At 46.0% G+C, this 26,285-nt stretch overlaps 1 protein-coding gene across 2 annotated transcripts in view; it reads right to left on the reverse strand.

The window, feature by feature from the left end:
- Positions 1-26,285, reverse strand: part of SLC49A4 (solute carrier family 49 member 4) — a 670,368-nt gene that overhangs the window by 80,425 nt on the left and 563,658 nt on the right. For both annotated transcript variants that reach the window (XM_078682027.1, XM_078682029.1), the window contains exon 8: positions 7,106-7,288. In XM_078682027.1, coding sequence (XP_078538153.1) covers positions 7,106-7,288 — 183 coding nt within the window. The remainder of the gene's footprint in view (positions 1-7,105; positions 7,289-26,285) is intronic.

Genomic DNA, 26,285 nt, shown 5'->3' on the forward strand with positions numbered 1-26,285 from the left:
TGACATGTGGAGTTGCAGGCATCAGGAACGTCAGACCTTTCGATAGGTTCTTGGTTGTCCTCCACCAGAGTAAGGCCTTGGTTATTTGTCGAGTAATGATAATGTGATCCTCGAAAGAACCTGTACATTGTGTCCACTGTTTGGTCAAGGCCTCTTGGAGGGAGCGCATTCTGAGCCGACAGTGTGGAATGAGTAGTATGCAAGAGGACATCATCCCTAGGAGGGACTTGAAAGTACGGACTTTGATGGTATTCTTCGAAGACACTGTGGTGGCCAGAGCGATTAGTTTGTGTTTCCTTTCCTGAGATGGGAATGCCTTGGAAGAGGTCGTATTTAGAGTTGCCCCCAGGAATGCTATAACCTTGGAGGGCTGTAAAGTTGACTTCTCGTAGTTGAGTGTTAGACCCAGACGTTTGAAAATATTGAGACAGGCGTTGGAAGACAGTAGTGCATCTGTCATAGATGGTGCCTTCACCAGCCAGTCGTCCAGGTAGGGGAAGACCTGGTGTCCCTGCTGACGTAGGAAAGCTGCCACAGGAGCGAGGCATTTTGTGAAAATGCGAGGCGCTGATTTGAGGCCGAATGGGAGGACACAGAATTGGTAGTGTTGACCTGCTACTGCGAATCTTAGGAATTTTTTGTGGCGCCTGTGTATTGGGATGTGGTAATATGTGTCTTGCAGGTCTAAAGACGCCATAAAGTCTCCTTCCTCCAGAGATCCCAAGATTTCCTGGATGGTTACCATCCGAAATGATTGGCTCTTCAAGAATGTATTGAGTGCCCTGAGATCCAATATGGGCCTCCATTTCTTCTTTTTCTGTTGTATGAGAAAGAAGCGGGAATAAAATCCCTTCCCTTTTTGAGCTGATGGAACTCGCTCTATTGCTCCTTTTTTTAACATAGAAGAGATTACTTGGAGGAGTAATCTTAGGTGCCTGTGTTGAATCTTGCGAGGAGGAGTTAACGGGGGGATTGAACTGAATTCCAATGAGTGTCCGTGTTGGATTAATTGGAGTACCCACCGATCCGTCGTTATTAATCTCCAATTGTTGAGGAAGTGTGTCAATTTTCCTCCAATTTTGAAAGAACGAGAGGGTGGAGGGACTGGCTGTTGAAAATGGTCATTGGCGTCCGCCGGCTGGTTTCCTCTGGTTTTTCCCCCTGAAGTTTGATCTCCCGTAGGAGGTCTGGCAACCTTGTTGCTTTTGCCCCTGCTGATATTGTGAACGGCTTTGATTGTATGAATAGGAGGATTTGCCTTGATATGATCCTCTGTAAGAGGGTTGACCCCTGCCCCTTTGCCCTCGAAAGGACGGATTTCTGAATTGTAATGTGCCGAGAGCTCGTGCTGTGTCCGTGTCTTTTTTGATTGTCTGTAAGGCTTCATCTATTTTTTCTCCAAATAGGTGTTGTCCGTCATAAGGCATGTCCAATACTTTGGTTTGGACCTCCTGGCGGAAGGATGTTGCCTTGAGCCATCCTTGTCTGCGCAAAACTGCTGCACCTGCTAGCTGTCTAAAGCCCGTCATTGCGACATCTACAGCTGAATCGATGATCTCTGATGCTGACAATTGTCCCTCCTTAAGGAGCGATTGAACCTCATCCTTTAAGTCTTCAGGTGTATCTGCTAGGTACGGGACAATGTCTTCCCACAATTGTCTGTTGTATCTGCCTAGGAGCGCAATGGCGTTGGCTATCTTGACAGTCATGGCTGACGTTGTCGAAAAACGTTTGCCGATGCCGTCCAATTTCCTACCCTCCTTGTCTGGTGGTGCTGACAGTGGAGAGGACGGATTTCTAGAGTTCTTTTGTGCGGCTTGGGTGACTACAGAATCCGGCTTGGGATGTGCATTAAGGCAGGTAGGTGCTGTTGTTGGTGCCTTATACTTCTTATCTAGTCTAGGTACCACTATTGAAACCAATGCAGGTGTTTGCATTAGTTGTTGACCTTGTTCCCAAAGGTGATCTATTATGGGAATTGATCTAGCCGTCTTTTTGATTGGATCTTTAAAATCGTATAGGAAACAGTCAGTTTCATGAGATTCCATAGTCATGTGGAATCTAGTGGCTGCTCTTTCTACCAAATTATGGAATCCGCCAATATCCACTGGCGGAGATTCCGAAGTGTTGGGTTCAGGCGTGGCTGGAGAAGGAGCGATATAATCTTCATCGTCTTGGTTATTGGACAGGTCGTCTTGAACCTTATCTTCTTCTGGTACCTCGCCTTCTTCGTCAGAAGATTGAACGTGATGAATTGTGTCCTTCTGTGGAGGAATATCCAAAGGAGGTGGTCTTGTTTTCGGAGATGGTTGCGGTCTAGATGATACTGGAGATTTCTCCGTAGAAGGGGCCGTTGATGATTCAGGGAATCGTTTTTTATAGTCTTGGATCAAGAATTGTAGATCGGTGACTATAGCCGCTGGAAGGCAGATCATAGGAGTGACTTGTGTCTGGACTTGTGCCTGAATAGTCTCTTCCGTAAAGATGACCTCATCTCCATCGTCATCTGTGCTCTGGCATTTCACAATGAGATCCAATGGGCTAGTAGCTTGATTGAACTGGTCATCGTCTGATTCATCATCTTGTAGCAGACAAGATGGGGGTAATCCTTCTACCCTACTTGGAGATGTTAAATCTGGTGTAATAGGGCTTTTTGTAATCTTTTTGGCGGTATTAATTCTGATTTTTTCCATGGCGTCGGCGATGTTGTCGTCGACGACGTCGTCGCCGTCGACGGTGCTGTCGTCGATTGTGTAGCAATCGTCGACGATGAGGTCGTCGACGGTCCCTTCGACGACATCGCGGTCGTCGGCGATGTTATCGTCGACGGAGCTTTCGTCGTCGACGGCGTGCTCGTCGACAGTGTCTTCGTCGTCGACGGCGTGCTCGTCGACGGTGCCTTCGTCGTCGACGGCGTACTCGTCGTCGATGTCTTTGTCGACGGTGCGCCAGATGTTGATGGCGTCTTCGTCGACGATGTTGGTGTCGACGGTTTTTGTCTCGTCATCGACGTCGACGGAACCTTGATCAACGTCGATTGCTTTTTTATCAGTACAATCGATGATAGTGGCTTACCCGCCATCGACGATTTAGTGGTCGTCGATGAGGAGGCTGACGACGCCATTGTAGTCGACACCGTCGTCGTCAATGTGGAGACATAGGTGGTGTTTCTTGAGGAAAACGTCGACAAACTCGTCGACGATGACTGCGTTGGCTTTGTGAAGGTGGGAACATCCTTCACAGACGTAACAGATTTTTCTCAGAAGACTTTGTGGCAGTCTTTTTAGGAGGAACGTCTGTAGGGCTAGGGGAAGCAACCCTTGGCCTCTTCAAGGACAGTTTCGAAGAAACTGAAGCCATTTCACTGCCATCTGAGGACATGACATCATCTCTGCTTTTTAGTCTGTTCAACCAGAGGAGCAGTCTCCCTTCTCTGTCTTTAAGAGTCTTATTAGAGAATGTTCTACAAATCCTACATTCTTTAGGAGAATGGTCGGGATACAGACAGTAGAGGCAAGTTTCATGCTTATCATCGAGGTGCAGTCTCTTCTTACCACAGGATGAACAGGCTCTGAACAGACCCTTCTTCTGCTTATCAGCCATTGTTGTTTGTTGAAGAAAATATCCAAGCTTTTTGAAGAAAAGAGATAAATCAAAGAAACCTGAGGAGAACTCAGGTGGAGACTCCCTAGCACAACGTGCAGTAGAAAATCTGAGAGACTGAGGCTCCTGGCAGGAAGGTGGTAGCTGATTGGCTACCTTCAGAATTTTGGTCCTTTTTACAAAAGGACATAGATAGGCTACTAAGACAAGGCCCTTAGGTCTACTTCTCTCTATGTATGTCTATAGGACATTACTTTTCTATGTACAGGGGACTCCCATCTCGACGACGGGGAATGATTCAGGCATTTGAATCTATGAAAGCCACCCATAATACTGGATAAGAGTAAAGCTATTCCACAACATATTTTCAGTATAGCTGAATCTCATTACAAGCCGAAACCATGTGACAGAAGCTGGCAATGCAGAATTACACCTAAGGCAGGCCAAGTCTTCTATACCCATCATCAGATGAACTTGCTAGCGGGACAAGTTAGTTATATGCTCATAATTAAAATGGATGTATTTAAGCTTCTAGTTTCTGGAAACCTTTTGTGTATGCCCCAAGAACTTTACCCATTTCTTTTCACTGAGGACTATGCCTCGTTCTGCCCCCATCTAACACTGATGTGCACCAAGTCTGGTTTGGTAATTTCCAATAAGAAATTGCAAACTCACTTCAATAGATTAGGGCCGCCCCAAGCTATAAACAATAGCTGCAGTACTTCATGGGTATTTGGTTCTGTCTCATGGATGACACTGAACCAGGAACTTCTACTGAGATCCTGCTGGTAATTGCTATTCTCATGGCAGCAGACAAAAGAGATGTCAGGGACAGATTTTTTATGGGGTGCATTTTCATCCTTTCTTAAGGTACATCATTAGATGTCACCTCACTCAGCAGAACCACTGGTGGTACAAGCGGAGTCTGCCAGGAACGTATCTTATACTTATCAATCTATTCGTTTAAGAGTTGACTGGGTTTATTGATGTCAGGAATAGTTCTGTGCTAATGATATTTAGATTGTCCCCTTGGTGTATGATAGAAAAAACTGACACCCCCTCCTTTTAGCAAACGTTTTACTTCAGTCTACTAACTCGGTTGCAACCTACTTAAACTAATTTCTGAAAAGACTAATCTTCTTGCTTTTGATGTCAGTGTTGAAAGATACACATTTGGACTATTTTATTTTCGCAAAACAACTCATATATTTGTTCGCCACATTGTGTTAGCTTGCTTCCCTCATTTAGTTGTCGTAAACGGAGTTCTTCTTTTAATACCCATGGCCCACAAAGCTGTCCTCATATCTGCTCATATTTCCTCACACTCGGACCATTAGGAACTAGGTGTATTTAGCTGGCCAGTTTACCTACTATTATGTTTATATGGGATGGAAAATGCAGCAGTCCATCTGGTCACGATCAGAGCTATACAAGATGCTTTCGAGTGAGAAGCTTGAATACAGTTGTGAAGTAGGCACTAGATATTTGGCTCTGCCAGAAACATGATTTGGGAAAAATCATAAACAGTGGTTCCCAATGAGCCCTTCAATAAGAAAATCAAGTGATTCGTACGTTGCCGGATAAATATATCTATCCATGGTGTCACAAAGCTTATTAACGCCATAGTAATTTGACTGAATAGTAGCAAATCAAAATAATGAAAGAAAAGGATCTAACATATTGAAGATTGGTTTCAGTAGTCCATGTATGCATATATTCATCAATCCTATACTAAAAATAGGTTTAGAAGTAGATGTGAAAGGGCTGACAGCGCAGTGCATGTTGATTGTTGAGTGAGCAAACTATATACATTAAAACAGAGGAATAATGGGAGATGTCAAACAGTTTTGTGAAATCGGAGGAGTCTCTGCTCATGCGTTAATTTCACTAAATCCACTTCCTGTATATAAAGTTTATGTTTTGAACCATAGTGGCCTGAGCCGGAGGGTTACGTGACTAACGGGTACACAGGACTGGAGGATTAATATATTGCGATGAGTTGGAACTAGAAGTGGGGGACATACTGGTTGATTCCCAGTCACTGGGTCAAACCTGTTATCACCTACTATATGACCTTCTGTGAGAGAGAGTCAGTATTCTGCCTTTTATATGTACTAACATGCCCAGGCTCTAAGCGGCTGAAAGACAATAGGGGAAAGTTGTGGTTTAGGCAACTGCTTAGATGACAACCTCCTCTACCTAGGCGGCAATTGCTTGTAGTTTGTTATATGTAACGGGCATCCCATAATTCTTGAAGGCAGAGGAAAAAACATGTTCATTTAATATTCCCCTTGGGAAATTGTTTAATTGGCATAGGCTTTAAATGCTGAGTGACCCAGGTATGTTTTTATTTTTGCAAGTGTGCCGCACAGCCTCTGTCCCACCTCTATAACAACTCTTCTGGGGGTTACAATAAGACTTTGTGATACAAAGACTTCTCATTTAAAGGCACATGCTTTCATTTACCAGAGGAGTAGATTCTGAGATTTGTAGATTTAGTTTACATTACCTGGACTCACTTCATTATCCTTTAAAATTAATATGATACATAAAAAAAGTCCAAATTGGAAAATGTGTATCCTTGTGACATGGAGCCATATGGTAACCCAGCTCTCCTGTGTGCAGTGACACAAATTCTCAGACACTCAGAATTAAATCTCTGCAAAAACTTTGGTCATTCGCTCAACTAAGGCTGGCCAATCTTAGAGTGGGTTCCAGGGTACTGCTCCTGGTCATATCCAGGTCAATATAGAAAAGCACCAAAAAGAGGCATCTTTGAAAGCAGATGATGCCGCCAATGTCAGCATATTAAGTCCCTATCTGGGAAGTGGAAAATATTACCCAAAACTGACTTACTTGGAAAGATACAGTACATTAAAGGCTAAACTTTGTTAAGGGTCCTTCCTTGAGAGGGAAAATAAAACTGAGGTGAGGCCACCTACGTTGTCGTAACATTGGGCAAGCATGAGATGTTTTCCACTAGTCAAAGGCTTCTGGGTTCCGGCAATGGAAGGCATAATTCTATCAAGGCACATACAAATGAGAATTTCACAGGAAAATTCTATGCTTCACGATCGTGGAACCATCTTTTAGAAGTTTGTGGCATCACAGAAAAAACATGGTTATCATTTTTACTCAAGACAAACGTTTTACACATTTTTTTAGGTATGCAGTCAGTCGAAGAGTCTTAGGGCACCTGATGGATAGCAGGTACCAGTGTTCCAAAAAATTATGAGGGTTGTGTTGCCCAGATTCTGTAGTGAACCAACTAGCAGTTATGGTGGTGGGCCACACTCCAAAGTCACCTGCACTTCGTAGCCCGGAGTGCCAAAGGGATTCGGAACCGCTCTTGCCCATTCCAGATATTGACCCAGTGCGTGCATCACCACTGTTGCGGGTGCTTTTCCACTTACCTGAACACTTCCCAACAGGCTGCAGTAGACTGTAATGAGGTCCGCAGTACAATACAACCACTCAATAGATTTGGCTTTCTGATGCTTACCTGTGTGGTAAAACGTAAGTAACGACAGCAGCACGCCCATAAAAATATTGCTTAAGAAGGTGACCACTCCACAGGTAATTCCTTCAGGTATGGGGTACACGGTTTCCACGAACAGCTCGAAGAAGATCGGCACGCTGCTGTTCAGAAACACACCAAGCAAGATGCAGGATGCGTACAGCGTGGCTAGAATCAAATAAACGGAAAAGAGTTAGAAGAGCATTTACTTTTTGCTGATTTAGACGACGATGCTCAAGTAATTACTTCTAAGTGCCACATCTTAATTATAACGCAATGGGAAGGGACTGCACATTTCAACATTTCGATGCTGCCGTAATGGGCCCATTTCCTTTTGACTACGATGAAGGGACCGAGTCTCGAGACGATTAGAACGAGATCCTCGCTCTTCGGGAGCGATTTGAGTCTAGAAACAGATGACGCCATGAAAATGCAGATGATGAGGCAGCTGGCAGCGGCGGAGAGCGCAGCGTTCTTCGTCGCAGTAAAAAAAAACACAAACAGAAAGCATCCTGCTCAGTTTTCTTCTACTCACCAGTGCTAGCGCTAAAATGAGTGTACAAGGGATACACGAGCGAGCCAATTTGCCAAAAGGGTACCTGGGTGATTACATAACTTTTTAAGAAACAGTGGTTACCCAGGACTAATATAGCGTCTGTGCCAGGGAGGGCAGCAATGTTAATGTGGACTTTCACTAATATCAGACTGGCCTATCTACAGGGCAATCAAGCAGTGCCCGATAGGCCGGGCTGACAGCTCAGTGTTAGCGTCATTTTGTTGGCTGTTTGTGTGCTTGTTTTATGGTCTGCTGGGAGCGGTTTTCCTGTTGATTTACCCGAAGTTAAAACTAACATTGCCTGCAGTAAATTCAAATCCATGCGGTCATCCATGCCTTGCAAAACACATATACAGAGTGTCTTAACGAGTTCAAAACTTCCCCATCTGCAAACATGGGTCACTATTTTAGGTTTCAAATGTAATATTTGTGGCCACTTTTATTTTGGTGCCCTGGCCTATTTTCTGCCCCAGCACAACACTGGAGACCACTGAGAGGGAGGCAGAACCATGCTTTCCTGTTTACCCACGCAATGACCCTATTGATCCCATCTGTGTACAAAGGTAAAGGCTTCACCCCTATTGCTAACTTATGACATTGCTTCAATTGGAACAGTGGGGTTCCTACTGAATCCCACCTAATGCCTCTTTTCTCCATCTATTATACGGATTACAGATGGATTACAGATGGATACAGATGTACTTTCTCCAGGTTCTCCAAAAAGCGGCCCTCCTGCACTTACACCCCAATACCTATGTGATTTTTCCTGGTTCTGAAGCAAAATCAAGCTATCTCTGTGATTAGTACAACAGGAAGTCGCTTATTCCCGAAAGTGGGATATTAACAGACTTCCCCAGTTTCAACCTTCCCACTCTCGCTCCTCATACCATTTGTGGCTCAAAATACGACACACAGTCCCAGAACAATGGCATCATATACCACCAAATTAAAGATCTAAGCCCATACATTAATATGGCTACGTTCACTTTGAGTCCCATACGTGCTACAGTCAAGATGAAATCAACAAATAATTAAGAGATCGAAACACCATCAAAAGCAACATAACCTGACTTCCACTGGCCAAAATATAATTATTCAGCTGTGAAAATTATATAAAATCAGACACACAGCATTTTTATTTTTCGTGTGTTGGTTGGTTGTTTTTCTCTACACCTTATAACCATTGCATTGTCTTATTGTGAATACTGGGGACCCTAAGCACTTTGCCTTTCTGACATACTGTACTTAAAACAATTGGCATCTCTGAAATATTTAATATTATCTTTGTGTATTGGTAGATTAGATTTTCCTTTTTTTCCAGCTTCTCTCAATATAGGCAAGCTGTTGTAATTGTTTATACACCTGTAATAAGTAGGCGAGTAATGTAAACGACTCTCAGGCAACCAAACTCTCCACAGTTCTTACTGTACACGTAAGAGAACTGGATTCTAGAAAACTTCACCAGTCCATAAAATGTTTCCTACCGTCAGAGTGCAATAGCAGTTATGAAAGAACAACACATCCTCCTGTTTGTAAGGTCAGTCTAACCTGTCTGACTTACTGCTACCAATTCTTTAAAATATACTGAACGTGGTCTGAGATTTTCCCTCTTAGGAGTATTTCCTTCTCCCAACATGCAGTTGGTTGCTCAATGCATCACTCAGCCTCTTATTGAGTGCTTGCTGTGCAATGCACCAGGGACTGTTTTACATCCCAAGAGTACACTGAAGCATGACACAATTTCTCTGATAAGTGCACTGCATACAGAAATAAATAATTTTTTTGTTATTTTTTTCCTCCTTCTTCCCCGCTGTTCATTCTCATCTTTGTATTACCTACCATCTTTCCATTTATGTTTATTTCTTGCTGTTTATTTCCTCTATGAATGTTCCTGCGATCTTTTCTATCTGTCACTTATTAATTGTTCTTCCTCCTCTCTTTTCTTGCAGCAAAAGCTATGCAAAAGTAGGTAAGTAGGATCTTAATGAGCTAACTTGTGCACATACAGCCACAAACAAAATTTGTTTCCGTGGGTTATCACATTAAACACAGGCATTTTTGGTTTTGACGATGCTTTTTACCCAAGACACTGACGAGAACATAGTATTATAATACCTACTGGAACAGTGTTCTCCTAATACACTACATTTCGAAGAATCCTAGGGCCAGATTCACTAAGATGTTACTATTACTAGGTCTGATTTAATTTTGAAGTGATTCTGATTTACTCCTTCACGAGTACTACATAAGTAAGTCACATGTAAAATCTCGGTGAACAAGCTCATAGCACGGTTAATTTTATTCCTCCCACAAAACGAATTTATGTTATTGACATATAACATATAAGTGGGTAACGCTACAACTGTTTTTACTACCTGGTAAGTGCACAATTTGTATCGGTTTGTATCTCCGTTTTTTCAGAAATTATTCTTTTTAAGAGAAATACAATACCTAGCATCATGCAGTACACAAAGACCTTATATGTACAGTTAAATGGTTACGTACAGGTAGACGGGTGATACATGAATAGAGTAGCAAAATATGATGATAAAAAAAAGACGTCTGACAAATGTAAAGAATTTACCTAGATAGCAAGGTACATTTCAGTGAAGGTAACAGCCAGATTACAAATGTACTTTTTCACATTTTGCAGTTAGCAAGCCATAATAGAGATCACAAGTCTGCTAATTTATATTCTGAGGAATAGTGGGAGGGGATTACATGGATTTCAAACAGGGTGTTTCCAAGTTAAAAGGTGGAATTTGAAGTTGCCTATAAATTTAGGGACCGAGGGGTGGCTCTGAGCTGTAGACAGGACATTCCAGAGAAGAGAACCAAGCAGGTTAAATGATCGGGTGAGGACAGAGCTGGGAAGATTAGCAGAGCAAAGATGGGTTGTGGCATGTAGTCTGTTGGGAGAAGTAAAGTGGGACAGTGCAAAAAATATCTTCAATGTACCCTTTCTGGGACACAATACCTATGCACTCAATGTGAGTAATCTTAAAAGTGAAAAGTAATTCTAGGCCACTTTATCGAAAGCTGAGCGTAAAGAGCGCATGTGACATTCTTTTCACAATAATGCTTGCCTCCCCATTACTCCTCGTCCTTATGTACACCAGCATAACTTAACAGCCATTTGCCTGATCTATGCTACAGCAAGTAAAATCTGTCTGCAAATGACGACACAGAAGAAGAAGAATCCAGTTTTAAGAGGAGCCTTGTGATGATATGGTAAGGACAAATGCAAACTTTTACTTGCGCCTTTATCGCAGTTAAGCTGCAATATCCGTTTTTTTAAACAAAAAATGAGGAAACATCTACCTTTATACTGCTAATGCTACGAATTTGTGTTTTTTTTTTAAAACAAAGTGGCAGAAAGGTATGCAGTGGCGGACAAAAGGTGCTGCACAAAGGTACATGACTACGGAATCTACGAATCTACCGTACAGTAGTGAGAACATGGCATGATGGACTGGAAAAAAAAGTCAAAGGACAGGTAAGAGAGCAGGTCTCGCCCTTTATGTTAAAAAAAAAAAGAGTTAGGAAATTCACAAAAAATCCTGCAACCATTCTTATTTCCTATTTAACCACCTTCACCTTTTCACAAAGGACGATAAATCACACACAAGAGGGCTTCAATAAACAGGTCACAGATGCACGTAAAAGAGTAAAAATACAAGCACCAAAGTGAAAGCTACAGAAATGTTAAGAGTGACGATATGAATCCACATCACTTGACCACCACGTTTCCAGTCCTTAACTGCCCTTTTACATATCCTTACTGATCAGCTCAACTGAAGCAAACCAAGACAACAGCTCCGAGAACGAACGGCCAGATCTGAAAGCCCAGAACTGGCAACATTGTGTTCCAATGATGAGGAATAACCTGGTCACCGTGTCTGTGACTCATGAACGTTTAGTACTACTAGACATCAAAACAATAATGACCCAGGTCGCTTTTGGGCATTCAATTTTATTTTTAACAGAGATGGTGTATTGCTTATCACAATTTTTCTTCAGCAAACATACCTCCCACTTCTCATCCAGACATTGGTGGTGCGCCCGTGAGGTGTTATCGCGCTCTCTCACATTTTTTTCATCACTTTTTGGGTGTGGGTTTCGCTTCTGTCTGGATAGGGAGCGGGCTTGTTTTTAAGATGGGCTGTTGACTGGTGTATTACCTACCCCTGAATGATGAGAAGTGGGAGGTATGTTTGCTGAAGAAAAATTGTGATAAGCAATACACCATCTCTGTTAAAAATAAAATTGAATGCCCAAAAGCGACCTGGGTCATTATTGTTTTGATGACTTTCTGAGTGGAGGGCGACCTAGGTCTGTTTTTCCCTCTTAGCTCCGTGTTTGATGTGCATAATTAGTACTACTAGACCCCAAAAAATATTTGGACAGCATAACTAAGAAAGCAATTTTGGGCGCTTGGGTGCATTTGAGGCCCGGCCAGCAGCCAGAACCCACCTACTAACCCATTTGCTAGCTTCTCCAGCAATTAGCTAATTTTCTCTCAATCGACACCAATTTCAAGAAAGACTAAAATACAGGCTTGGCAGGTGGGTCTTTAGGGGGAAGGAATTTTGAGAAGATTGCTGCAGTAAATTAATGTTATTATTCCTACATCCAACCTCAGTTTTTCCAGAGTAATGCATATAGGCAAGTATCCAGAAATTCGAATAGGAAGAGGCAGCTATCAATAAATAAAGACTGGGAAGGCCTAGTCAATTGAACGCCAGAAATCGAAGGCAAAGGAACTATTCAGCCCACACAATTCTTTAAAATCGAAGCCGCGCCGATGCTGACTGAGCAAGATACCATGCCCGCGCATTGAGCAACGACGATAAGAGACTAAAAAACGAGGTGCAACCGCATTCATTTGTCGAGCGGAATCGGCCCTTTAAGCTACTAGCATAAAGGAAATACATAAGTACGAGGTGTCAAAGATTCTTTCGACCGCCCATTTTAAATCAAAAAATTTAAAAAAGCTCCGGAATTAACTCAAGGCAATCGAACGAAGTAAATAGTTTACCTGAGCCCTCTCATATCTCGTCTTTGATTTTGGGCAGAAAGAATAACACAAGAGGAACCACAAATATAGTGGGTGGAGAACAAGATTACAGAGACAACTGAAATTGAAGTCTTGATAAAGATGGTTATATAAATTGAAACCCATCGAAACGCGTCGACGCAGCCTAGCATAATTCAAGGAAGGACACGTGATAGTCGAATGTGAATTGAATTATAACGTCAACTACATGGTCCTAACAATTCCTTTGAATATGTACATGTAATAGATAAGGGGTCACGTCTATTAATTTGTGTTGTCTCTCCCTCTGTTTCTTTTATGCTGGTCATAAATAGAAAGTGTTTCATTATTGTATCATTGTTTTATTATTCTTATGTATTGAGTATACTAAGTGACATTTGACCTAGAATACATTGTGTGTTTAAGTATTACAAGCGTGTCTTGTGTTTTATCAGGAGTGTATGTTATAGAAAAATTGGATGAATTTTTAATAAATAATCAAGTATTGTATTTGTGTTATAGTGCAAATGTTTGAGACTATTGCATTGCTACTATAATTGGGTCAAGGGAATCTGTCTCTTTTGGGTAGTAGTACCCCATTTCCCTTGAGTTTTTAAGGGGTCCCTCTCGCTTTTCTGACTAGTCAATTGAACTCCAAAGCACGGTCTGAAAAAAAAGAAAATCAGAATTTGATGTTAAAAAAAAAATTCAGTCTACTAGTAACAAGTATTACGGGTTAAGTACAAATAGCTGCTTTGCAAGCCACATCCATTTGATTGTGAAGTTGTAAAGCAGCTGATGCCTGAATACATATGTACACAGAGCCTGCACAGATTGCCATCCAGATACCAGTCCAATCTGAGTGGTGTTAGGCATTTCATTTGTTACAACCCCTGCAGGCGCAACCGTAGGAAATGTGGACACGGGCGGAATCTCTTCACTGCAGCAACTGATAGTTATTGAGAGGACTGCGGTGTGCAACATTTGTCGAACTATGCTATGCTCAAGTGTTAAAGATGACAATGAATTGGAGATTAACATCTTCACCCCTAGTCTCTTCTGTCCCATGAAACGTGACAGTGTGGGGAAAAAACATTTTCAGGGCATTTCCTTTTCAGCACAGCTTTTATCTGACTCCCATGTCCACTGGACTCCTTAAAGACTACCATTTTGGGGGGGGAAATGGTATTAAACGTTTTATCTTTGTGTTTTATGGTTTGTGTTTTTTCCAATGTTTGCAGACATTGTTTAAGAAGTTTGTGGAGGCTATGGGAATGTTAGATCTTTGATTAACAAGAAGGGGGACTGTGTCGTTTTTTTCGAGGTCCAGGATAAGGGCCCTGTCAGAACCTACTAGCTAAAGGTATGCTGTTCCTCATGGAGTAGTGCCTAGTCAATAAAAGTCAGAGGACCAACCACTATCATTGGTAATGATAGTTAAGGTGGAACCTGATATAGAAGAGGGATTAGGAGGGGATCCCGCTCTTTCGGGAACTAGGGTCCTCACACACCCAGCAAGCTAGGTGTCATGCTTCATCATCTGGATCTGCTCCTCGCAGGGTCAGCGTTGCAATACCCAACGGGCAACCGTAAAGGGGCTCTTTATTGGAGATCTTTTGTTCCTAGCCATATGATGAAGTGGGGGTGTGTGGCCCGTGATGTGTAGATACAATGAAGTGAGTGAGTGAGTTAAAATAGGTAGGATAATCCAAATAACACTTTTATTCTGTCTGGTTATCCACCTCAGTAAAAGCATAAAGAGTGGCAGCTTCGCTGACGTCAAGGTTCAGTTAAAGCTATGCTCATCTCTTAAGGTCAACATATTTCTTGCCTTGTGGTTATATCAATCCGTGGCAATTCTTCAGGACCTAACATGTTTCTTGCTTTGTAGTTATATCAATCCGTGGCAAGTCTTCAGGACCTAATCTGTGAACAGTGAATCTATCTACACTCAGTGGTGGGGCTATTAGCTACCTACCACATGTAAGCACTTCGATACAAGTCTTCAGTAGTGTGGTTCAGTAACCTCCCACTGTTGGGAATGTCGCCTCAATCGGTGTGTGGCGGTTCTATTGGACACCTAGTAGCATGGTGTCCACTCCTGTGGGGAACGGGGTTGATTCACCTACCCTCCTCGCCGGCACTGGATCAGGGGTCACAGGAGGGACTGCATGTCTGGACTTGACTTGCTCCTGGTCCTCGAACCCAAGGAGAACCATACCATGACACAAGGTACTTGCCCAATGACATTTCTGACCACTCCCTAAAATAAATCCGGCAGGGGAGTGCAGGGAGAGACCGGGAGACCTGGAGGCTGGATCCTTGGGAACTACAGGACTGGAACACTAAAAAGCTCCTGACTTTGGCTACAGAGCTCTATTTTAAGGAAAAAAATGTCTCAGTCCCCTCTGATATAACCACATGAGAGGCCGACAAAGTTGTCTTTAGGGGCAATATAATTTCTCCGATAACAGGGATGAAGGACAAAAAGAGGTAGTAGCACTGGAAACACAACTGATTAAATATGTGGCAGACTACACAGGACAGCTCTCGCCTAATCACCTGCACCACTCGGCCCTGGTAAGAGAAGAGTACTGCAGCCTGATAGAAGAAGAAGCAAAGGACCCAATATCGCTCCAAGTACCACAGACTCTATGAAGTGGTCAAAAAAGCGGGGAAACTGATAGCATGGTTTGCATGCCGGGAGGCGGGAAGGAGGTGGATACACCATGTTATAGATCAGGGTTCTCCAAAGTCTGTCCTAGAGGACCGGATCCCTACCAGATTTTTAAGATAACTACATTTACTTAAATGGGGCTATACTAAAATATGGCATCGATTGGGCCCTCCAGCATCGACTTTGGAGAACCCCATTATGGATAACCAGGAGACACCAAAATGCAAGGTGGCTGGCATTGGACGGGCAGTTACGGCCCTCCTACCAGATCTCCATTGCCCAGGAGAGGACCGCAATATGGCGGACCTCTGGAGCTTTTTATTTTATTTATTTATTTATTTATTTATTTTTTTTGAAAACCTTTATTGGTCATAAACACACGGAATACAGCTCAGTGCCTACAACCCACAATCTTGGGCCGGCTTTCACAGTGTTTCGAAAGAAGATGGTCAAGTAGTCATAATAAGGGTATGGGATGCACACAGCAAGCCGCCTACAACCCATCCGGGCCGGCCGCGTTGGAATTAAACATGGGTCATAGAGGAAATTGCAGGAAATCTACTTGATTACACTGTGATTCTTGAGCAGCAAAGCAATGAGGTTAATTTTTACATTTAAAACAACTTAACAACGTAGCATGTTCATTTCCTTCCCCCAGCGACTCCCCCATACTGGAGCAGTGGAATGGTGGAGCTTAGTTGCGCGGGGGGCGCAAAGTCGAAGTCACTGTCCAGCATTGGATGCCAGGCCATGCCGGCCGTGTCATTACTACTGCAATAATGTTGACTCAACCACGGGGAAGGTAGTTTGCTCGCTTGCCATGCAGAGAGTACGATATTGTGTCGTGCTATGGGTGTGTTGCAGTGGATGATTGCCTGAATGAGAATATCCGTTCCGAACCAAGTCCGAATAAAACAAGAGGTGGGGGGGGGGGGTGGGGGGGGACGCTCGTCACCCCGCAATCCCGTCACTCCACGTTCTGTATGTTATGTATCAGGGGGGGCGTAACAGTCGGTGCCGCGTGTGTTCGCATACGCAGGTCCCAAAGCAAGCCAATTCCAGCAGGGGGTAGCATATGTTGGAGGCGCGCGCTGGGGTAATGTCATTGAAAGTGTGAGAATGGGCGTAGCCCACGTGTGGGGGCGGAGCGGCTATCGCTGCAGTCTATCCCTCAATTATCCCCCTCCACAGAATGCTCATCAGTGTGTAAGTGAAGTAGGTACGAAGTGAGAGGACCCCATAGATCCTTGGGTCGTGATTTAGGTGGTAAGAGGTCAGCATCGTTGTGTAATTGTTCTTGCCAGGTAGCCATGCAACTCAACCAGTCCTTAAATTTAGGTGCCCGCCCCCTGCCCCATCTGCATGCCACCTGACGTTTGGCCAAAAGGAGGCTTAGTGCAAAAAATTTGCGGTTCGTCTTAACAGCAGGGTGAGCTAGTCCGAGCAGTGCTATTGTAGGACAAGGGTCTATGGATAGTCCGAGCATGGCCGATAGAGCGTCAAACACCTCCACCCAGTACGTGGCGACTGCTTGGCATCCCCACGCTAGATGTATAAAATCTGCTCCCGAGATGCCACATCGGAGACATCTATCGTCGTCTTTGAGGCCTAGACGGTGCAACTTTGCCGGCGTGAAATAGAGCCGGTGCAAGAATTTATAGTGGATCAATCGGAGGCGTGTGTTTCCGGTTACGGCATGTGTGTGAGAGCAGCTCGTCTCCCACTGCTCGTCTGTCATGGGATCGGGTAGGTCAGCATCCCAGTCCTGCCGGGCTCTAAAGGAGGGGGGCGATGGAGCCACCTGAACGTGTTTGTACAACATGGAGACTACATGCTTCGGGACAGTGGCCTGGAGCAGGGAGTGCAGAGGCGTCATGATTTCTGGTTCGTCCGGAAAATTGGGCGTGACGGATTTTATGTTTTGTCGGAGGCGGACATAGAGGAAAGTATCCATCATCGTGGGGGAGTTGTCCCCAAAAATCTGCACAGCCGTGCGGAAGGCGCCCTGCAGGTAAAGATCTCCCCATGTGTTTATAGCGTATTTGGCAAGGAATTTACGTCCTAATTCTTCTCGGGCGATACTCACCCTGGGGTCATTAGCCACCGCCATTAGAGGCGAGTAGGCGAATAGTACTCCCATATGCCCTGCAATGCGCCTCCAGGCTCTGACAGTACAGTCCACCGTAGACGGGTCTCTGTCGGTCATACTGACCGTAGTGTAGAGATACCCAGAGGGTTTTTCCGGTCTCATATAACCATCCTCAACCGCCAGGTGGGCCATAAATGGAGGAGGATGGAACCAGTACGCAGCAAAATGTCCTTGGGCACAATCGTAGTATTTTCGGAAGTCCGGGACTTCAAACCCTCCCTGGTGGTAAGGTAACATCAGGGTTTTCAAACTGAGTCTAGCTTGTTTGCCTCCCCAGATCAGTCGCGAGAGCTGGGAGTCGAGGGCCCGAAAAAAGCAAGAACCCGGGCTATAGGGTATATTCGTAAAGAGATATAATAATTTGGGGAGGACCACCATCTTAATAAGTGATATGCGGCCTGCCATGGATAGAGGAAGGTGTAGCCATCTGGTAACGCTGTCTGTCAATTTGTCCAGGACCGTCCCATAGTTAGCCCTGATAAGGTCCTCTCGATTCCTGGTGATTCTGATTCCTAGATATTTTATTTCATCGGATTCCCACACCAGGGGGTAGTCAAGAGGAAACTCCGAGGTCTTGTCTGTCAAGGGGAACATAGCAGATTTCGCCCAATTGATCTGTATCCCCGCTATAGCCCCGAATTTAGTAATCTCGCGCAATAAGGGATTTAGATTATCTCGTGGTTTGTCTACGTAGAGGGTCATGTCATCAGCGTATAATGCGATCAGGAGTTGCCGTTCCGGGTAAACTAGTGCACGATGTTTGTGGTGTTGTCTAAGCTTCGCGGCTAGGGGTTCGATGGCGATCGCGAAGAGTATCGGGGACAGAGGGCAACCCTGCCGGGTACCCCGATAGATCTCAAACGGAGCGGAGCGCGCACCGTTGAGCAGCACCGTAGCTTGGGGTTTATAATATAACAGCCGAATCCAGTCTAAAAAATTAAAGGGGACCCCCATCCTTTCGAGCAGTGTAAGGAGGTAGTCCCACTCCAGGGAGTCGAACGCCTTTGTAGCGTCAAGTAAAACAGCGGCAGCTTCGCACCTGGGGTTAATATCTTGCAGCACTGCTTGTAAAGTACGCAAATTATGGGATGTGGCACGGTTCGGAACGAACCCCGCCTGATCTGGAAGGACGAGTCGTTCCATAAGGAGGTTGAGACGTGTAGCGAAAACTTTAGCTAAGATCTTGCTGTCCGTATTCAATAGCGAGAGGGGCCTGAAGGAATCGCAATGTTCGGGTGGCTTACCCGGTTTCAGCAGCGACGTTATTAATGCTTCCCGCATCGTGAGGGGGAGTGAGCCTTCTTCCAATGCCGCATAGAAGACCTGTTTCAGTATGGGTGCTAGTACATGTATAAAGGATTTATAAAAATCTATCGGAAGGCCGTCCGACCCCGGCGCTTTCCCTGACTTCATGGACATGATGGCATCCTTGATCTCATCAAGTTCGAGCTCATGATGAAGGAATTTTTGCTGGGACGGTCCCAGCCAGGCAATAGCAGTGTCATCTAAATATTCCTGCAAATTGAGCGTGTCGTTCCTATGTGAGGTGTAAAGCGAGGTGTAGTGTTCAGTTAACACTTGGAGCTGTGTCGCGGTATCGTGGTGCGGTGTGCCATGTTTGTCCAATAAAGTTGGGACATAATTTTGATATCGAGGGGTTCTGACTGCATTGGCCAGCGCCTTACCAGGTCTGTCTCCCTCACCATATACCCGAGCATTGAAGGGCTTACCCAGAAATTTGCCTTCCCTATCCGCCGCTTCTGAGTATTCGTTCAGTTTTTCCCTGATCTGAGCATGCACTGCGCCGTCCCTGTCTCCATTCGCCATTTCTCGCTCTAGCTGACGGAGCTCCAATTCAAGCTTGTGAATGTCTGTTCGCAGCGCCTTGAGAACTCCCCCCCCTTTGGCGATACAGCTCCCCCTCATAGTCACTTTAAAGGCCTCCCAAACTGTAGTGAGACTAGAAACTGAATTAATATTCCGTTCAAAGAACTCTGTGATTTCCTGCTCCAATTCAGCAGTGAAGGCAGTGTCAGTCAGGTGTGCGGGATTCAGGCGCCAGTTCAAGAAAGGGGGTGTTGTAAGGGGAATGGTTAGGGAGAGAAGAACCGGGGAGTGATCTGAGTATGTGCGTGCCAGATGACTTGCTTTGGTTAACCATGGGGATAGACCTGCTGAGACAAATACATAGTCAAGGCGGGCCCATGTGGAGTGGAACGCAGAGCAATGAGTACCCTGTTTGGCGGTGGGATGCATATGTCGCCACGCATCCACCAGGCGGTGCTCTTTCAGTATTCCTATTAGTGATCGCTGAGTATTAGTGTAATGAGAGGCATGTGGGTGCGACCTGTCCTGTGCGGGTATGAGGGCCGTGTTGAAGTCTCCCCCCAGCACCACGTGATCTATCCCCAAAGCCTGTATTTTCCCCCACATGGTGAGAAGAGCATCAGGGTCATCCGTATTAGGACCATAGTAACATGCAAACAATATTGTGTGTGAGTGTAATTTCCCCCATAGCATACAGTAGCGCCCCTCAGCATCTACCTCAGTCCCAGCTGGAGTGAAATGTGTTCCTCGTTTCACCAGTATTGCCACCCCTCTAGCGTAATTAGAATAGGAGGAGAACACCCTGTTCACAGCCCATTTAGAAGCGAATGGAGGGGAACCGCTAGGCATCAGATGAGTTTCTTGCAGCATAGCTACAGATATCCCGTGCCTGTCAAGATACCCCAGTATTTGTCTTTTTTTCTTCGGGTTATTTAGCCCACGTATATTCCAGGAGGTTACTCGGAACTGCGAGGCGGGCTGTGGTTCAGTTACGTCTCCCATATTTCTAACGGAAAAAATGAGCGCCAATCATCTACAACATCCATGCACAAATAACAAATGGCAGCAGATATAGGAATCGAATCCCAACTACCCTCCCGGTATGCCCAACTGCTAGCGTGAACAATAAACAATGCTGTCCTGCAAGTAATATGTTGGAACATTCCTCCACCCACTCCGGCAACCCCAACTCGCCGGGCATCCTGAACCCACCCAATCCCCACTATCCCTCCCACTCCCCAACTTAAAAACACTAGAAATGTCACGTATCCCTCCATTCTACCACAAGAAGGGGGGGTTTGGGGCTCGCCCATCGGGGTACCGTACTAGGGGCACCAAACTTGCCATCCACCTCCCTACTCGCACCCACTTGGAACCAGGTAAAGACCCGGTCTCTTGGCGTGGGACGGAGGTGGGCGATCGAGCCTGCCAAATATGTATACCAAGTCAAGCAACATTATTGATTTGCATCTCACCATGGTGTAGGCGTCTAGTCCGTCACCACTTCTTGTCCACGGAGCGGTCACTGTGAATATGGACTATTCCTGCTGGTTCATAGGCGAAGTGGATCTGGAGCGATGGCTTTCAGCGCCTCCTCTGGTTTCGTCCGCCCTGTGGCGTTTAAGAAAGTCCTCCACCTGCTGAGGATTTTGAAAGAAGTGCTGTTTGCCCCCGTAGGAAACCTTCAATTTCGCCGGGTACAGCATGGTGTACGTCATCTCTCGATCCTGGAGCTTCTTCTTTACACCTACGAATTTCCTCCTGGCTTCCTGCACCGCCGGGGTGAAGTCCGGGAAAAATGAGAGTGTAGTGTTACAGTAACCTACCGTGCCAATCTCCCTCGCTCGACGGAGCACCGCGTCCCGGTCTCTATAATTGAGGAATCTCGCTATGATGGGGCGAGGTTGGGCACCTGGCGGTGGGCGTGCGGCCAAGGATCTGTGGGCTCGCTCCACTATTAAGTGCGAAGAGAACGATTCCTTACCAAAGAGTTCGATGACCAGATTTTCAATGAACACCTCCATTTTCCCAGTGTTGGTGGACTCCGCAAGGCCCAGGACGCGAATGTTGTTGCGCCTGGACCTGGCTTCTAAATCCTCGTTTTTCTCCGCGATGATTTTTAAGAGCCTGTCCATTTGGGTCACCTGCCTGGCATTCGTAGTGGCACCATCTTCCAGATCTGATATTCTATCTTCCGCTTCTTTGATGTCTGGTGTCGTGCTGTTCCAATTTGGTAACCACACTATCCATGCGAGTATTGATCGTGTCAATTTTGGCGTCAATACTTGTCAGACTCTGTTGCATGGTCAGCAGCAAGGCTTTCCAGTCGTCACCCGGTGGTCCACAGGCGGGAGGGCTACCTTCGGGTTCGTGCGTGGTTCTGGAGGCCCGTTTAGATTCAAACGGTATTTTGGTCTGTTTGGCGTCATTGCGGCCCATGTCGCGTCTAGGTGCACGCGAAGCCGGCGTGGCAGGAGCAGCCAGTGTGTGGTGACGCGAGGTAGCGTCTATGTGACAAGGCGGAATTGCAGGGCGAGAAAAGCTCTTTTGGAAGTGGCACTATGGGCGCAGTGTAGGTCAGAGGTGACGTCTGTTTGAATTCTTTGGCTCACGAGCCCAAAGTAGTGAGGCAGGGCTGGTGAACAATGTCTCCCCAGCCACGGGTGAAGTAGGAGACGCAATTGACTTTAGCTTGATCCGCCCACCGATACACCAGCCAGGGTCTCTCTCTGCGGACCACAACAGGAGAGTAACCAGAAGAGCAACCAGGAAAGCGGTAATTATAAAGGGGGCCAGATCACATCGCAGGTTATGTCCTGTAGCAGATCAAGTGGCTTTGGTCAGATATCGCCGGCCCTGTGCCAACGTTCAGTGTAGCCGGTGGGCAAAGTCACGTAAGCAGGCGAGGGAGCGGTGAGGCGGCCTCCGCGCCCCGTCGATGTGAGCTGGGAACGATGAGTTCTCTGGGCCGGTGTGGTGACAACCCCCCGGCAGTGCACTTCGTGTATTGAAAGGCGGGAAGGTCGTCTCAGGAGAGCAGGCGGGTGCAGTGAGCGCCGTAGGAGGTGCCTGCAGGGTCACACAAGCAGCATGAACGAGCCCACCGCCCTTGGGGAGCCAGCAGATAGATCACAGTAATGCGAGGGCGGCGGGAAGGTCATAAATAGCAAGTGGGACTTGTGCAGTCTCAATGCGCTACAGCGCAGGATGTATGTTTGCTCCCTGCAAGAGTTTAGTATTGTCCCAGCTGTATTAGCGCCTCTGCAGTCCATAAAGTAGTGTGGGAGGCGGCGCCAGATAGTGTGTCTTGCCACTGCCCGTTGAACTCCGCTCCGCCGCTAATGGCCGTGTTCGCGCTCTTTTCGCCGTTAACGGCCGTCTGCAATCACTCCCAGGATGTGGCAGTAAGAGGAAGGGCTCACCTTCAATGTAGGGAGGTCCCCCTCCAGCAAGACACAGGCGCAGAGGAAGCGACGGCACAACGTGCGCTCCGCAGTTGATGTGTCCGCAGCCCCGATTAGGCCGCAGATCCCCGGAGTTTCCTGGCCAGCCGGTCCCGGAGCGGCGGGTCACTGGCAGACAGCCCGAGCCGCCTCCGAGTGAAGCAGCGGATATCTCCGCTCCCAGACGGGCGATTTCGACGCTGCTGGCACCGCTGAATGCGGAAAAGCGCCGCGGACACCACGGTGGGGAGATAGAACAGTTATCCCCGGTCAGGATGGTCAGCAGGATTGGTCAAAGGCTCGATCTGGCGAGAGCCTCACTACAGTGCGGCCATCTTGGTTTGGCGCCACCTAGCGCCCCCACCTCTGGAGCTTTTTAGCTTAACTTTTGTGTGTGTGGTTTTTTTTAACTAAGATCTGAGAAATGCCACCATTGTTAAGATCCATAAGAACAGCAAACAAACTGAGCAATGCAACACTTAAAGACCAATCACTCTGCTCAACTGGGAGGGTAAAATACAAGCCAAGATTCTCACGAATAGGCTGACGTAGGTGACTGATAAAAACTGTCAGACCCTGACCAGCTGGGCTTCAAGCCCAAATGAACCCCCGACATAAACACCACCGCCTTTTTTACTGTCTAGCCCCAATGACATACCAGAGCCGCGATTTTGCTCTTCCTAGATGCGGAAAGGGCCTTTGACTCAGTAGTGGGTATTCTTGTAGGAACTCCTAGACAAGTTGAGATTTTGGCAAACAATGTGCGTCCTGGGTCAGACTGTTATACACACAACTGACGGCCAATGTACTGGTGAATTGGGTGCTTTTTAAGAAATTCAAATAGGCTGGGAAATGGAGTAGAAGGGCTTGCTTCCCCTCTCCTCTTCATGTTGGCCCTGGTATCACTGGCGTATTGGGTGAGTGTGGACACCAAGCTCCAAGGTCTGAGATGGATACCAGGCCTTGGAGTACACTATATGCGGATGACAATGTTATACCTAGCCTACCCCCTGCAGACTAAGCCCAAGATTCTCAAGATGCTCGGTCCCTATGGCAAATTCTCTGGGATATTTATTAATTGGCAGAAATCGGTAAAGTTTCCACTGTCCTCCAGGTGCCACCCCCATAAAGAAAGGGGACTGCCCGCTGCGCTGGGGCCAGGAAGGCGTTTAGATATTTAGGGGTCTGGGTCATATAGGAAGTCGTGGCATTCCAGGAACAATGCTCGGGTCCGGTTCGGGAGGGGTACAGGGGAGATGCTGAACAATGGAGGGCTCTCCCGCTAACCCTGATGGACAGGGCAGCAATGTACAAGATGATCACATGCCCTACATTTTTCTATATACAGAAAAATACACTATTTGAAATCCCAGAGAAGTTCTTTAAGTCATTAGATTCAACCACCCAAACCCTGTGGTGGTATGGCAGAACCCACTGCATCACACTTTTGACTTTGACAAGGAATCCATACAATGAACGAGGGATGGGGGGGAAAAAGCCTACTCGATCTTCACCTTTACTAGGCCACACAGTTGCAAGTGGTAAAAGACTGGTAATTTGCTCCGCCCAGGAGGAGCCCTCTCTGAAAGCAGACCGGAGGCGGATAGGCCCCCAGGGATATCTCCGGAAGTTGTACGATGAACCTAAACCCCTCCACCCCCCAACACCATCCCCAATGAACCTAGTGATAAAAACCTGAAATTGGGAAAACGGCAAACAAAAAATGGGATGGAAGACTAGAAACCCCCCTATGAGACTTGGCCACCCTGGGAGCACTGCGTAGGCTGAACTGCAGACATGAATGGTATATGATAGGGATATCAAAAGTGGGTAACAGATGGGGATCACAGGGCCTGATTATATTTTCCGAGTTTTAGTCCCAATATGAGCTGGCCCCCATCCCAATGCTTCCAATACCTGAAGGTCAAACATACTCTCTACAAATAGCGAGATAAAGTACAATAAGTCCTCGATGAGAAGTCACTGGAATACCGGCTATTGATGTCCCAGTTACATGGTCCTCACATACAAGATCACATCAAACTGCCAGCTGTTCCTTGCTAAGCTGCAGGGACACTGGGAGGTGGTGGAGTTGGGAGTGTTGATGGATGAAGACTGGGGGAAGTGCTGTCATCTCCGCACGATGGCCTTTGGGCCCGGATATCAGTTAATAAAAGGTAAAATCCTACATCACACATATATCACCAGGACTCGACTCCTCAGATGGGCAGGGCTGCCACTGACAAATGTCTGTGGGGCTGAAACCAACGTTGCACCCTGGTGAACTCTATATAGGATACCTCACTCATCAAACCATACTGGAAATGAGTGGACAAATAAATGCTTGTCGGAGGAGGAGGCAGAGACCCCAGCGGAGCTGACACAACAATTATGCACACTGGGGATATGGGGTGAGCAAACATTACCCAGACACATGCTGCTTTTCTGTAACATGTCACTTACAACAGCAAGAAGAGACATCAGTCGTACATGGGGTAGCAGGGACTTACCCACCATATTGCAATGGATGGCAGGAATGGTCTGGTGTATGCAGGTGGAATGCACGATATATTAAGGCAGGAGGGGCCCTAGAAAATTTTAAAACATATGGTGATGATGGCGGGAACACAGGAACCTTGGAGGCTAGCCCAAGAAACACTATCATTTGTTATAAGGTCCACTGCCTGTGCAGTGCTAAGGACCGGGCGCTGTAAGATGTCAATGTCAGATGTTTTTTCTTTACTTTGTTTCTTGGTGAAAAAAAAAATACTTAAAAAAACAGGTTTGCTAACATTGCATGGTTTTAGTGACAAATTATCTAATGTGGGGTCCTCTTCGCAAACATGGTGCAAAGTGTTCTGTTGTAAAGTTAAATTGTACACCTTCCAGTGAAGTGGTAAGTGTCAAGGGATGTTTTATTACTGGCCAAGGCACACGCTATTGCCACGTTGACCTTGGGCTATATGTTGTATGGCGTTTCTGTGCATTTTGTGTATTGGTTGCAAACACCAAAAATGGGGGTGTGGTATGGAACAAAGTGAAACTCTATATGGTACAATGACGTGTCCTATGTGTCACAGGAGGTATGTGTGAAGTCAAGTGAGTGTTGTGCTGGGAGAGTTTGCAAACCTGTAAAAGGTGCCAAATGAATCCGGATTGTGTCCTCCGCTGTTTGAATTGGGAGTGTGTAGTAGGGAGCATGTGTGTAGGTTGGCGATTTACTAAATCTTGCACGACTGGTTGAGTATCTGTATCCAGAAGTCTGTGAGTATATGGGAGTCTGTTTAATCAGGGGTGTGTATCTAACTGGGAGTCTTTGCAATTGTTTACGAGTTTATTTCACATAGTGTTCTCAAAAGATACAGTGTCATGTTGTACCGTACCTGAGCAACGTTCTGCTCATGTGTTGTCCACTGTTGGCAAACTTTTGCCAGTGCAGCCATAGTTTGAAAAGCAACCTGGCTGCTCATGTGTTTCC

Source organism: Lissotriton helveticus, chromosome 3_1 (assembly GCF_964261635.1).
Source record: "Lissotriton helveticus chromosome 3_1, aLisHel1.1, whole genome shotgun sequence".
In the NCBI taxonomy this organism is placed as follows: Eukaryota; Metazoa; Chordata; class Amphibia; order Caudata; family Salamandridae; genus Lissotriton; species Lissotriton helveticus.